Source organism: Lagopus leucura, unplaced genomic scaffold (assembly GCF_019238085.1).
Source record: "Lagopus leucura isolate 7727_CA_CO unplaced genomic scaffold, USGS_WTPT01 Super-Scaffold_73, whole genome shotgun sequence".
NCBI classification, from domain to species: Eukaryota; Metazoa; Chordata; class Aves; order Galliformes; family Phasianidae; genus Lagopus; species Lagopus leucura.
Window position 1 is genome coordinate 55,559,420 of NW_024962252.1, and position 14,827 is coordinate 55,574,246.

Genomic DNA, 14,827 nt, shown 5'->3' on the forward strand with positions numbered 1-14,827 from the left:
CATGCAGACTAACTTCCACAGTAAGTCTCATCCAGAAATAGAGCTCCCTCCCATAAGTCCAAACTTCTGACACTTGAGCCAATAGCTGTAAGAAACACTCAGAAATGAAGTCTTCCACACCAATAGTCAGACTTTGTTAATGCACAGATGGCTTCCCTCCTCTTGCTTTGTCTGTGCACTTTTTCTTTGGGGGCAAGAAATTCCCCAAAAAACTTTTAATGCAACTTTCTTGACATCGATTTTGCAACTGACCGCTTGCAAAGCAGAAAAGCAGAAACCTAGATGACTGCTAAAAGAAAGAATCATACAAATTTCTGGTGAAAGAAAACCAAGCCATAGTTGGAATACAGTCAGACACACTCCAGCTTCATTGCTTTTATGCCTAACACTGCAGGTGTGAAAATCAGAAGGGAAAAAAAAAAAGCTGCTTTTTTCAAGGCACAGAAAGCCAGTCTGCATTTCAGAAGTACATCTCTGTTCAGCACTGTGGAAATAATTGCAAGTATAGTTCAGGTTCTGCCTTCTTATAAAGGTAAAAAAAAAAAAAAAAAAAAAAAAGTAGAAAGGATGAGGAAATGGTGAGAGTCTGGGATAAAAGTATATGGTGTAACATGGCAGTGAACAGGTCACTTTGAGACTAATGTTAAAGGATGACTACATTCTAACACTGTTTGTACCATAGCTAAAGTACTAAGCTGGGCTCAGCAAGTGGAAAATTGTTCTATTAAAAAATTTGCTTCATAACATTCCTCTCAGAGGCACAGAGTGCAGAAAATCAGCTCATAAGTGTCCATTACTTTGTTTTTACTACAATCTGCAACTCAGACATTTGGACCTGGTATTTGCTGTTCCATGAAACGCCAGCAGCAGTTTATCTTACTGAACACCTGTCAGCCCAGACCATTTCACCAATCAGTGGTAAGATTAGAGCAAGTCGGCAACTGCACAAGCATCCCTGAAGACACCTGCCCAGACTCTGCAGAAGAAGTTACCAAAAACATTGGACAAATTCTCTAGAAGCAATTGGACACATCATGCCTTCCAAGAAAGATGTAGAGACACCCTCATTTAATCACAGAAATGCCAGCAGCTGAGTGATCATGTTATCTTTCCCTCTAATATGTTCCCACTGTTACTGTAGATTCTCCAATACTGGTGTTGCTTTAAACTTTATTCAAACAAGTTCTCCTAACATACAAAATTCTGTACCCGAAGCAACCTCTAGAGCAAGAGAAGCAAACTTAAAACACAGCCACTGTCAACCTCATTGTTCCTATAATCCTTGACTTCAGATGTTCCCTCTTCCTCTACACCTACAATATAAGCATTCCTTTGAGTCTTTGAAGCCAAACAAAGAAGACAAAGATAGAAGAAGAAAAGTTGGGTCAGGGACCTAGGGGCACTAGGAGAAAGCACAGTTCTGAAAAAGTACTTTTTTTTTTCCTTTTAAAATCAAATTAACACTTTTACTGACCATAATCCTACTGCCAGAAGCAAGCCAGCACAGTTTACGCAAGCAGACATTTACGTGGGTATCTGGGCAAGAAGTACTCAGTAGGGAAAGAAACAGCGTGGAAAAATGGAAAAACAACAGGCAGTCTGCCTTAGACTTCTATGTTAATTCAACCACCTCTACCTTACCTTCACTTCTCCAGGCCCACCCAGCTTCCCATTTTCTCTGATGAGCCAACAGTTTGTTCAAGGGAAGTAGATATCCTTCCACTGCTTACTACAGAGATGTATAGAAGCAAGCTCTCAAGGAGTATTTTCTCTCTCCTCTTGGAAGACTTGCTTGGCAAACACAGCAGTGGAAAAATAGGTGGAAGGAGAGTGGCAAAATCTCAGTCTTCTCCCAGCCCTATCAACAACTGTAGCATTTTCATTTTCTAGGACAAGGGTTCCCTAATGGTTCCCAAACTCTCCATTCTCTTAAGCACTTAAATTTCAGAGCAGTTCTCAAGGCAGATAGGCCTTTGTGGTATGCTTTCTAAGTGGGTAAATTACCCCACAGCCACAAGCAGTAAAAGCAGGGATGCAGCCAGCAGGTGGAGGTGTGGGCAAGACACAACAAGGAGCAGCAGGTTAGCTGGGATTCACATCATTGCTACTAAATTATGAAAAACAAGCACCATAAGAAATACAAGACCAAGTGCTTAAAGATTCTGAATTTTGAGAATTCCGCAACTCATGGTGCCCATAATTCTGGCATAAAAGTCAATCCTCTGTTACAATGACTGTAGCTTTCTATCATCTTTATCAAATGACAAATAAAATCAATTGGTGAGAGGATGTGATTTAAGAAAAACATTTTAGGATGCCAAAACATCACTTTGCTCACACAAAAAGAACTGCCTGTAATAACACATATCAATTATTTTACTCAGGTATAAGTTTAAAATATTAAAATAAAGAAAAATCTATTCATCATAGTTGTGCTAAAACCAAGACAACTACACAGAGAAAATAAAGAAACTACAGCTGCACTGTGATTAGTAAGAGAAGGAACTGACACCCAGTCATAGAAATGCTGAGGCTCCATTTAGCCTTCTTGAGAATTAACACAGGTACTGTTTTCATAAGGGAATTGTCAAAACCTCAACTTTTTTTTAAAAAACAAAAAGAAAGAAAAAAAGAAATTCATAACTTGCTGGTTAAGAAATTTTTGTCTCATTTGTGCATCTCTTAAAGAAGACTAAAGGATCCACTAACGTGCGAAATTGCTAAACGAAGAAGAGGCATTGATCACAAACTACACTAAGCAGTGTAAGAGGGAAACATTCAGCACTTTTTAAACCATACCCGTGACATGGATCCGAACTCAGCAAAATATTCATTAAAAGTCAAGAGTTGTCTCCAGAGCAAATACCTTGTGTTCTTGATTTAAAAATAGGACATGCTAAGTCTATGCATCGTTGTCACTTCTGTTAAATAAAACACTCCAAAGCAGATAGGGAGGATACGTCATGTTTTTTATCCTCATGCACTTTCACACAAGGCAGAAATAGTTTGGAATTAGCAAATACACACTGTACTCCAAATCACTGTTACACAGTCATCCTGGAGCAGTGCAGTAAGTTAAGCCATCAAGAGTTTACTAAATGGTGGCACTTTGAGGATTATGCCAGTGGAATGATTTTCCACAGAGATATCACAGGACATCCCTATCATTGCCTTATCCACAATAGCATGCCAGTATTCACCTCAGAATAATGGAAGCTGACTTCTTCCCTGTGGTTTGTGCATAATTCTGCACATGGGAAGAATGCAATAGAGAGAAGTCAGCTAAGCCCATGTTCTGCTGTTGCACCACACAGAGGGTAATGATGAATCAGAAGCTGGAGAGAGGACTTCTCATCTAGGAAAAATAGTGCTTATAAGAGCAAGCAGTGCTACTTGGAAGCAAAGTGTGAATGTCCCTTGAGCTCCACAGCTGGACAACACAGAAGGAACACGCAGAGCATTTTCTAGTTTTCTATATACCTAATTCTTGCACCTTCGCACAAATAAGGCTTTACTTAAAAACCACACACAGTGTTTGGAACTGCTCTTCTAGCCTACATAAAGATCTGCCTCCTTTTCATAGGGGAATGAAGCTCATATAGAAGTAGCTAAAGTTCCTAAACATCAACCCAGCACTTCAGAGAAACCCTGAAATTCACCAGCAGCTTTCTCCAGAGCAATGATGTTATGCTCTCCTAGCAGAATGCCTGACAACCTCAAATTTGACAGACTGACTGCTTTTCAGAGAAGAGGTGATAAAGACCCAAGGAACACTTCAAGAAAACATTTCAACCAAACATGATCAACACCAGGCCTTTTATGCTCTGAGGATTTATGCTAAGGCAGTGCAATTAAGAAGGTTTGCCTCTTGGGACACTTCAAGGATTAATTACTCCATCAGAACTCTTAAGAGAGCACAAGGAAGGAGCACGTGAGATAAAATGCCTCTAAATTGTCCTCCCCAAGACAATCAGCTTCAGCAGTCCTGCCCAATTCATGTTAGCCTCCAGTCCTCTATCCTAAGAGGTTACGTACGAACTGCCTTCTACCACAAAAGTCACACTTGCAAGAGTACATCAAGTATTTGACACAACCCTTCAGTCCCCTTCCAAGCCATTCTATGATTCTATAATTTTTGTCTAACCAATCAATTAAACCATTATTGGTTGGAATAACAGACAGTTTTCCAGCACAAACAATTCTTCGGTCAAAAGTATTAGGTCATTTGAGATTTGACAAGGGAGACAAGAAACCTGTCTTCTCTAGGGGAAAACTGTTTTATCCAGTGGCATCAAAACAAGCAACTTGTGCACACACAGGAGCAACTTCTTGTTGCAGAAATTTGATTGGTAAGAGATCTGAAGAGATTCCCATAGTCTGCAGAAAGTCGTTCCTTCAAGGGGTGGTGTAGCAGTGTACCCTGCATTGTGATGACTGCTATGCCTCCTCCCAGATACCAGTTTTGAGCAGCACGCAAGCTGGGGACTTGCAGTTGATGCATTTTGGCTCTAGTCCACCAATGTCAAGAGATGTAAGCAGGAGTTTCAACATGCTCCAAAGCCGGCACTCCTCTTCCCCAGGGGCCAGAGAAAACAGTTAACTCCCTGGGCAAGTCCCCAGACTGTTAACGATAGAGCATTGCCTAAGGTTTATTTAAAATGAGTTTTCTAAACTGCCTCAGATCAAGGGAGTAGAGAAATCTGCTGTCACCATTCGACCATTCCATTGAGGACAACAAACCCCAGGAAAAGGGAGCAAAGACGGTGGGGCCATAGCGTCATTCCATTGTTCCTTCCAACTGTAAGCTCCCTAAAATGCATTCTGGCACATATCCCTGCCTTCTGCTTTCTACATTCAAGGTGAGAGCTAAAATTGAAGTCATTACATAAATGCTTTAAATGGAAATCTGACAGGAACTTAAAAGAAACAAACAGGAAGATGTGTTCAGAGATCAAATTAAAAGAGAGGCAAAGGAGAAAGATTGTTAAGGTGTTTTTCCTTTATGGAGGTAGTCCTAGACGTCTCCACAGCAGGCAACCCAAAATAAGGCAGCCCTCAGATTACAAAGTGTAGGATGGACCTTGATTCCTCATTTAAGTATATTTGTTGATCAAGACCCTATAGAAGATCTTTCCTATACAAGTTTACTCTTGATAAATGAATAGCAGTTGAATACCTACAAGCAAGTCAACTCCTAGCCCATTCAGCTCTAGATTCAAACTAGGACCACAGCAACAGTTTCAGTAAGAGTTGAGATGTTCCTGGCAGCCAGTGAGCAACTTCCCACCAGCTCTTCCCCACACTAGTTTCTGCAGTCAAATAAGATTCAGTTTTCAATATCAAGAGGAAGAATTCCACCGCAATCCAAACTCAGTAAGTTCCCTTAATTTTCTTGTAAAGAAGACTAAGCAGTTTTGCCTCAGCCTCACCTGAAGCTGGAATACAGTTTCACAAAAAGTCTAAATAAGCTCAATCACCTACCAGCAGCACAGTAAAACCAAGAATCCTAAAGAATTTATTCTATTTATTCCTTTCTGACAAAGTGCAATACATGCTTCAGGTATTAGCCTTCAAAATAGAAAGCAATCAACTGCAAAAGTTCAAGGCATCCTTTGTGTTTGAAGTACATGGGCTGCTCTGAAAGCAATGCCTCCCATTTTACCATGTTAGCCCACAGTGTAAGAGGTGGATGTTGGTGGTATGGCAGTAGAGACTAAATCTTCCCACCAATATTATATTACATTTTGTTGCCACATGGCAGATGGCAGCAGAGGGACAGTTAAATTAATTCTATAAAATATTAGTCAGTACATTTTCCCTGAAGTCTGCAGACTTCTGTTGTAAGCTAACAAGTGACCTACAGCAGAGCCCTACTGCCTTGATACTCATCTCTCTCTACTGTGACCATCACTTGACCCTGATAATAATCAGTGTAGGGACAGATGATAAAATGCATTTACAATCCATTTAAACTCCATCCCAGAGTGAGAGTTCAGGCAAGACCACCCCAAGCAAGCAGAGGTCTTTTATCTGTGTCTTTTTTGTAATTCAGAAAAAAAACTGAGAGAACCTGTTCCTTACAGGTGTAAAAGGTATATTTAATCCCATAAAATAATTCAAAAGAAATGTATAACTCAGATGCCCTGTTAAAAAAAAAAAATAACTATATGAAATGTAAAGAGCTTATTTGCAAATGAGAAAGCAGGCTCTGTGAACTAGGAGATCCTTTCCAATTCTATCTTCCAGAAAGTAATCCTATTAAGACAGTGTGATACAAGGATTTTCATTAGGCATTCACTGTGCCATCACATGCATTTGCGATGTCCAATACACAGGAATGAAGCGTGCGATCTCCTTGTTAGTATCACACTCAGAACTGTTCTCCATCCAAAAGATGTGTCACTCAGTACACAAACCAAGCATTAGATCCTTGCCATTATGCCTCTTTAAACTAAAGCTCTCTTTGTGCCAGATTTGCTCCACATGCAGAACCATATTACACTGAATTAATTAAGCTATCAACAGTATAATAAAGATCTATAGTACACATTTTTTTCTAGGTTCAGATCTACTAGATCTGTACTACTGATTAATATCACTCGCATTAAAAAGATACAAGATGCCTTCCAGGCCTGTGATCTGTGTGATGCCTCAAAATAGTTTAAGAAATGGCGTTGAACTGGTTTCCTAGAATAGATACCATGCTCCTCAGGGGGAAAAGAGGTAACAGTTCTGCTGCTCAAATGTGAGCCTCAGAATTAAATACTTATCACTTCAAAGACCATTTGATTTGTTTCAGTGCACACCTCTGCCAAAACAGTTCCTCATTCCAAGATTTTTAACATGCTAAATTTGTTCTACCTTTGAAATGCAGTCATACTGCCACTGTATGGACTGCATCCAATTAAGATTTTTGTCCTCCCCTTCTCCAAAGTTATTAACTCTGGGAGATCTTGACTTGGATAATTCCACATGTCACAATGCTTTATGACAGGCAGCCAAAAGCTGCAGTGACACAGATGGATGGCCATGTGTAACCTACTCAATTGCTGCTGTCTAAGAGAAGTTTCTGGAGTTAGATGAAGGGAAAGAAAATAAAAAGAGAAGGGAAAAAATGAGAACTAGGACCTACACTACAGGCAAGACACAAGGCTGCTAGAAGAATGGGTTGATACTGCTGCTGCTTTATCACCTGTGGTGACAAGAGACAAGGTGACCATAACTCAGACTGAAGTAGGCTAGAGATGGGACAGCATGTTTTGTCACAAGCATTTTCTGCACTCTTAAGAGAACTGCTTCAGTTTACGTGCGGAAGCAAGCACTACAAAACTGGCCAAGTACTGTGCCTTTTCAAGTGAATGGACATATCCTAATCAATCAAGAGTTCAGCCAGATTCTGCAAGGTATGGACCACTACAGAATTAGTAAAGTCATACGAGAACCCCAACTATCATAATACTCGTGAAATTAAGTTCTATTTCAAGTAGAACATCTTTTAATATAGTTTCGACACCTACTTAGAAGCATTCACTATGCCTTTTAACAGAAGGCAGATGCATCATGAAATACATATTTTCCTCATTTAATCAGGGCTATTTTTGTTTCAGGCATCCGGTTCTGTAGCACAGTTCAGATCAGCTAACGCAAAGCCCTGAGAATAACAGGAGACACCATTTTGCCCTGACATACATTTTGCCCCTGAGTACAGGGATACAACTGTATCCCATGTCCTGCAACAAAGCTCAATGTAGCCAGCTCCCAGCTGTCTGGAAATAAAGCATCCATGCTGTAGATTACTGTGCTATCAAGTCCAAAAGGAACACAGGTTGAGTTTGTGTAACAAACCTGAGCAGGAGAAAAGGGTAGGCCAACAATTCCCCTCTCTCCGCTTCCACTGTTTGTTCAGTGCATGAGCTGTAGAAGTTCACAACTGTTTTTGTTGTGCTTGTTTTAATCCACAGTTTTTCTATCTCCTCTTCACTCACTCATCATTCTGGATAATCAAGCACTGACTACATGAAGTGATTTGCCTAAAGGCAGAAGAGTCCTTGTAGCAACAACGGTTGGAAAATACTGTTTATAAGAAGCACAATTATGAAAGGTGATGTAAGCAATCTATTTCTTTGCTTCATCATAAAGCAATCACACCCACACCTCCAGCAAAGAGACTGGTTCAATCTTGAATGAAGAGGGAAAGGACAAGTCTTGATATGGAATAGCTAATGGAAAATGAAGATTTGTGTTGTAAAGCTTCTAAATCAACAGTCACAAATGTTGCTGCTACTTAAAAAAATGAACCATGACATTCAAACTACACAAAGCTCAAGTGGTTTGAAAAATAATTTTCCTGGACTCCTTAAAATCTAGTGTCAATTTTGCATTTTAAAGGGATGAAAGTAGCTGAACTGTGGTACATTTCCTACTAAATTAGGGTCTTCAGAACCTAAGATTAGAGTTTAAGGAGCACTTTTAGAGACAAAGGGCTCCAACCTCACTGCCAGCAGGTGGCTGGCACCTTAGCAGGTACTTAATTCCACCCTCTCTGAAAGCAGAAGCATGAATTTCACAAGAACTGTTTTACAGCTTCAAGCATGTTATAAGCTACTTTGGGCTTCCTATTTTCCACTCTTGGGACTCTTCAAATAACTCTCCATAGCTGCTACACAACTTCTGCTATGCTAGCGTTGCTGTGTTCTTTGCAGGTCTCTGATTATAGCAACCTTTGCCCTGCTCTGGCTGCTGAGCAGGGTCTCTGCCCACAAGAGCCTCCATGCTGTGGAAACTTGACACCAGTAATAATAATCCAAAAGAAATAACTCTGAATTTAAGCAACGTGATGAACATCTAAACACTTTCCTCCAATGCATCTAAATTGTCATACTCATTTTCCTAAAGGAAGGAATCCTTCATTACACTTGTTATTGGCAGGCTTATTTTCAATGGACAAGTCTCCCTCCTCCTCTTTTCTAATTTTCAGTTTATTTCCACTTGCAATCTCTTTGGAAATGAGTTCACACACAGTTACCATTTGTAAAGCCTTTGTCCAAGTCAGAGGAAGTCTATTCAAAGAGCCAGGCAGCAAGTTTGTGGTTGGGGTGTTTCATTCGGTGGATTTCCTTACAAACACCTCTGTAAGAAACAAGTCATAAATCCCAAACATTACCTCACAGTAGCCTGAGGAATAAGTAGTCCCCAGTCACACAATCACATCCACAGAACTAAGAAGCAACCACAGTTGCATGCTGAGCACACTGTTTTGGAAATACTGGTGTGCCCTTACAAAGGAAAAAAAGAAAGTATTTGTCCCTTATACACAGCATTCTTCCCAAAACAGAGCAAACTACACCACCAGCAACTCTAGCAACTGCCTCAGCTGCACAGGACTGCACAGAGTCTGATTGCTAGGAATGGGCTGAAGAAGGCAGTTCATGCCATGCAGAAGGTTGACAGCCCATCTGTATACAGTCCCAAACATCTGGGAGAGAAACAGCTGCAGCAGAGCTCATCAGGTCACAAAAGGTCTGTATGGATGTAGCTACACAGGAACTGATACCCCAGACAGCATCTCATTGTTCTGCATAAGCAGCACTGCTCTTGGAAGACCATCAATACTCAGTCTGCAAATTGATTCAGTATTAAAAAAAATATTTTGGGAATTGTCAAGGCAGCTAATTTGTTCAAAGGCAGGTTAAGTATCTAGAGTCCATCTTGCAAAAACCCATCCTTTCCAGAAAGCCTGACAAGGCAGAGCGCACACCTTTCCTGCAACTCTTTACACTGACACTTCACCATCAGCTTTACCACTGCAGCCAAAAGTGTGTGCGGTAGGAAGGGAAAGGGAGCGTCAGGGAGTTCTCACTTTTATGATCTACCTCTGCAGCCTAAATAAGGGCCTTCCTCTTGTTTTCTCCCATCTAGCACCAAACAGCTTTAAGTCAAACGTGTACAGACTGGCAGACTCTGACACTACACCAGAGACAAGCTGCTCTGTGAGCGTATCCCAGCAGCTCCACAAAGATGTCTAAATAGAGTGCTCTCCCAGAGAAAGCCCAAGGGAAGGGACATCAGTCCATGCAGGAACAGCTTGAACAGTTCCCTTCCCTCCCATTCCCACCAATACCTTTTATTTTTATTTTTAAACTAAGGGACACAATGATTGGCCCTGCCAACACGAAACCACTCACCCAGTTGAGGGCTTTAAGCCATTCCTGTCCTTGTAGCATCCACATATGAGGGAATAGAAAAAATCCTATGCAACAACAATCTCCAATCTGGCACAGCTCTGTGCTCTGAAATAAAGTCTTTGAGGGGCTTTAGCAGGCAGCCTTCCCAGTTGTCATTTCTTCTAGAATTTTTAAGCAGAGAATTCCATATGTGTAAGCTGCTCTGGAATGGAAAGGGTGCAAGTTGGAACATAATTCCCTGTCACTTCCACACTGAGATCATAGCCTGTGCTAAGCACTGGTAGCCATACATGATTATAGACTACTCTAGTAAAACAATTGATTATCCAATACACGCAGCAACAGCTTATGTTAGAAGGAACTTCTAGCACACAAAACTTAAGGGCTTGTTTGATTTGTACATCCACATCTCTGCATTAAAAAAAATACTTAGCAACAAACCCATAGGTCAGCAAAAATCTTTCTTCATTGTTTATTAATGTTGCATAAAAACTATATGTCCTCTGTGCTCTTATTCCATCAGCATTCTGTCATCTATAGCAAATGCTGTACTCATGAGTAGACAGTACCACTGGGCATAGTGATGTACTTGAAAATCTAAATGGTTTCCGGGGACAAGTCTATTTGCTTTTATAATATTTAAAGTCGTACAAGTTTGGTAGGTACACACGAGGTAGATCCATCTGGAAATCTAGGCTCTCATCTGTTACGTGCTGCCATACAAGTTACAAATTATTGCAGAACAAATGGCAATGATGAAAGTTGTTCTGTGCAGCATTATTTAGCAATTCTTAACCAATAATGAGTTTAGCCCAAAACGTGAAGCATCTGGAGAAACTATTTTTAGAAACAAGATGCCTAGTAAAGAGTGACACTGAAGTCAGTTCAAGCCCTGTGGTTAAAGAACTGCATTTTCAATGCACTAATTTGAGATTGCATCCTCATCACATAAACCAAAATGAATGGGCTACAGAATTTTTTATTTATTTATTTTTATTTTTTAAATGACAGCAGCTCTAAGAGCAAACAGCCAGCCCAATGTCCACCTGAAGCATTTGTCCTTAGTATGCTAGGCTGGCAGGGTCTGATGCCAATTGAGTCCTGCTGAGGAGACTCTGGTCCCACTGAAGTTTACTGCCATGGTAACCTTTCACCATTCAGAATGGTCTCTATCCATAGCAACTGCTTTATGTAGAAGCAGCCTTATCTATGGCTGGTATTTGGATCATGCATCTGTGGCCACCATCAAAAGTCACCTTGAACACTTCTAAACAGCATTCCACGAGCATCATTACCCAATTTGGCATCTAATTTTAGAAATCAGACCTGTTAAAACCAAGATTCACTTGAAAGAGTGCACAAACAAACCTATTTCCTTAATCCCCAACCTCATCTGCTAAACTTTGTCACCAAGCCAAGACATGCTCACAAACTGATGCAACTTGCAAGAGAGAGAGAGTAACTTGAGAGATTATGAATACTTGTCCAGCTCTGAGTAAAGGGAATCTTTCTGTAAGCGTACATTTACCAATAAATCTTGGCATAATTCAGCAGAAAGTATTATTTAAAGACCAAACAGTGGATAGGCACTACATTTATTTGGTTCCACAGACACCCAGGACTCTGGCAGAGTTGCAGTGTGGTGCCCTGCAAGTACCCTCTGCTTTCTTATTCCTGTTCTTCCTAGCAATGGAGCTCATTGCTCCTTAGAAGCACAGCTTCAGATCAGAATAAAGGCAAAATACCAACACCCCTTGGCTCTTCCAGGATTAGTAATTTTATGGCTACTTCTGACACGCTTGAAGATTTGAGGTTATTTCAGAACTGAAGTGCCATCACAGCAAGGAAGTTGTGGTAGATACTTCACAGAAGGTGCAATTCCCACAATGCCTCCCAGTTTGCAGACGAAGTTATCAACTCCGCATAGGCGATGAAGTTTCAGCATGAGAGCTAGATCCATAAGCCTAGAAGTAAATCGGGCAGATTCCAGCAACGCATCTTCCATTAAGTTGCTATCGCCTTTATTCACTATATTCATCATGCACCTTCAGCTTGATTTTGACAGCATATTAACTGCTTGACCTTTTCATACCGCCATCAGTGCTGACACCAGTCAGAGCTCCAGTGTGACAGCAAAGAGCAGAACACCTACACATTTTGTCCTCAGTCTTCAAAGCTATAAACATTGTCACCTGTTGTGTCAAACCATTTTTCCCCCCCATATAAAAGACATACTAGAAAAGGAACTCTTTAAAAAAAAAAAAAAAAAAAAAACCACTCCTTTTAAGCAATCATATATTATTTCCACCTTACTGGGGAGCCCTCCTATTTCAGTTGGAAATAATACCAACAGTGAGGAAAAGACTCAAATGTATATTCTCCAGGCTTTTGTACACAACAAACCAGTTATTTTAATGCTGTAAAGAGCAGCAATAGCTCCCCTGGACTTTGGCTTAGTCCAACATGACACCCTTCTTTGTGAAGAACTGCCTGCACATGTTAAAAGCACATTGCCCAAACAGGCTGTGTGTTTTGAGCAACATGAGTCAAACCAGAGGCAGGAGATGCAGCAAGCCAGCTATTGACCACATCCCCACACACTGCCACTAATTCAACAGTTGCAAAGAGATGTAAGTACTTCTGACCTCAAAGGATTCTTCACAGCCTACAGGTTGCATGGCTGCAAAGGCAATTCACACCAAGATGACAGCTGCTTGTTTTTAAACCAGTTTCCATTTATATCTTCCCTTGGTTCACGGATGCAAATAGTTAAGAAGGCTTCGCTTGTCACATGCACATTTTTGATGAAGGCAAATGCTTCTGACAAATTTGCTGATAAACTAGTTTCAAGATGGAAGGGAGCTTCTTTGTATGACATATGTGCTGGTTACCAAGGCCCAGTCACTTGGGCCCTTACCTCCTCACCTCAAGGCAGCCAGGCTCTCCTCTGCTTCACCTCAAGCACAGAGGTGAGATGCTGGCTCTGGGGATGTGAGCTACAAAGCACACATTAAGCTCCAACAAATCTCCCTTCGGAAGACATTAATGAAGGTGAATTAGATCCTACAGATGAGAAAGGCACGAGTGAGTCTCAGCTCAGACTGAACGTTCTAAGCCTTTATAATATTAAGTATTGAGGAGAGAGGGCGGGGGAGAAATAGGATGCCCTGGGGAGTAGAGCTACATTTCCAATGAAGCTTTGACAAAGCTCCTTTACTTACAACTGTTATTATGCCTCTGAATAATCTTGAAAGCCCTCCCGTGCATACACTCTCTACAGAAGAAAATTCAAAGACGGCGTTGACGTTCACGACTTAAATACACTAAGTACAGCCATATCGGCGCTCGCAGTTCTCCCTCTCACGACCTTCCTTCCTTCCGTCTGCTCACCGAAGCCCACCGGCAGCGCCCACCGCATCTGCGGGCGGGGACAGGGCAGGACACGGAGCGCCGCCGGTCGCCCCCTCACGACCCTTTCCTCCCCTCCTCCCCCCACTGCCGCAGCTGCCCCCGGGTCGCCCCTCTCTGCGGGACGGGACTCCGTGCCGAGGACGCCGCCCGGAGCCGGCGGTGGCAGGTCCCGGTGCCCGCGGCGGGCGGGGGCTCTGCGGCAGCCGCGAGAGGCAGCCCGCGCCAGGCAGCCCGCGCCGCGTCCCCGCACCTGGCAGCCGTAGAGCTGCCCCAGCTGCTCCACGATCCACTCCTCCAGCACCAGCCTCTTCCGCAGCTCCTTCCGATCGTATTTCACCGTCACTTTGCCCTGCTGGTGGCGTCGCTGCTGGACCTGCACCGCCGCCGCCGACACCGCGTCCTCCCGCCCCGAGCCTCCGCCGCCGCGGGGGCTCTGGAAGAAGACGCGGCCCCCGCCGCCTCCACCGCCCGCTGCCGCCGCCTCGCTGCCCCCGGTCGCCACCGACATGCTCCGCTCCGAGCCGATAGGCGCCCGCCGCTACCGCAGATCCGCCGGTGCGTCTGGCTGGCTCCCCCGCACCTGCCGTTTAAAGGCTGGCATGGCACGGAGGCTCGGCCGGCCCCGCCGCGGGGAGGGATGTGCCGGCGCGGGGCGGGGCAGGAGCTCCGCGAAGGGGCGGCACGGGCGGGGTGGGAACGGCACGGCACGGCACGGCACGGCCCGCCCCTCCCGGCTGCCGGGCTGCCCGCTGCTGGCCCCGGAGCGGGAGCTGTGGGCTTTCGGGCGTATTGTTCAGAGAAAATGCTCGCGCTGCCCTGCCTTATGCACTGCGGTTGTCGGTGTCGCCTATCTGCACGCGATCGTTTTCTGCTCTTCGAGGCTAGGGGGCTGGGGGGAATTGAGGGTTGGGGAGGGGGGGTCAGTGATTCCAGGACAGTGGATCCAAATAGAAAGCAAATATTGCTAGTTCTCAGCAGTTCCTATAAGGATTAGCCATCGGAAGATGGCTGTCGTTCTAAAAGCCACCATTTAGCATCAGTGTGACGGCACCATTTAGCAGCAGTGTTTTATTTAGCATGGCAAGGCACGTCTCAGGAGGCACCGAGTGGAGCCACGATGGCCCAGCACACGCTGAAAGACACCTGTGAGCATATTTTGCAAGTTTGCAAGTAAGCAGCTGACCTAAGGCAGGCTCTGCTTGGGGGCCCCAGGCTGGACCTGACAGCAAACA

General features: G+C 43.3%; 1 protein-coding gene across 1 annotated transcript in view; it reads right to left on the reverse strand.

Annotated features, from left to right (window-relative positions):
* PPP1R14C (protein phosphatase 1 regulatory inhibitor subunit 14C) overlaps positions 1–14,223 on the reverse strand; it is a 52,581-nt gene extending 38,358 nt beyond the window's left edge. Inside the window, exon 1 of the mRNA XM_042893938.1 lies at positions 13,846–14,223. Coding sequence (XP_042749872.1) covers positions 13,846–14,103 — 258 coding nt within the window. The 5' untranslated portion in view covers positions 14,104–14,223. The remainder of the gene's footprint in view (positions 1–13,845) is intronic.
* Between the last annotated feature and the right edge of the window lie 604 nt (positions 14,224–14,827).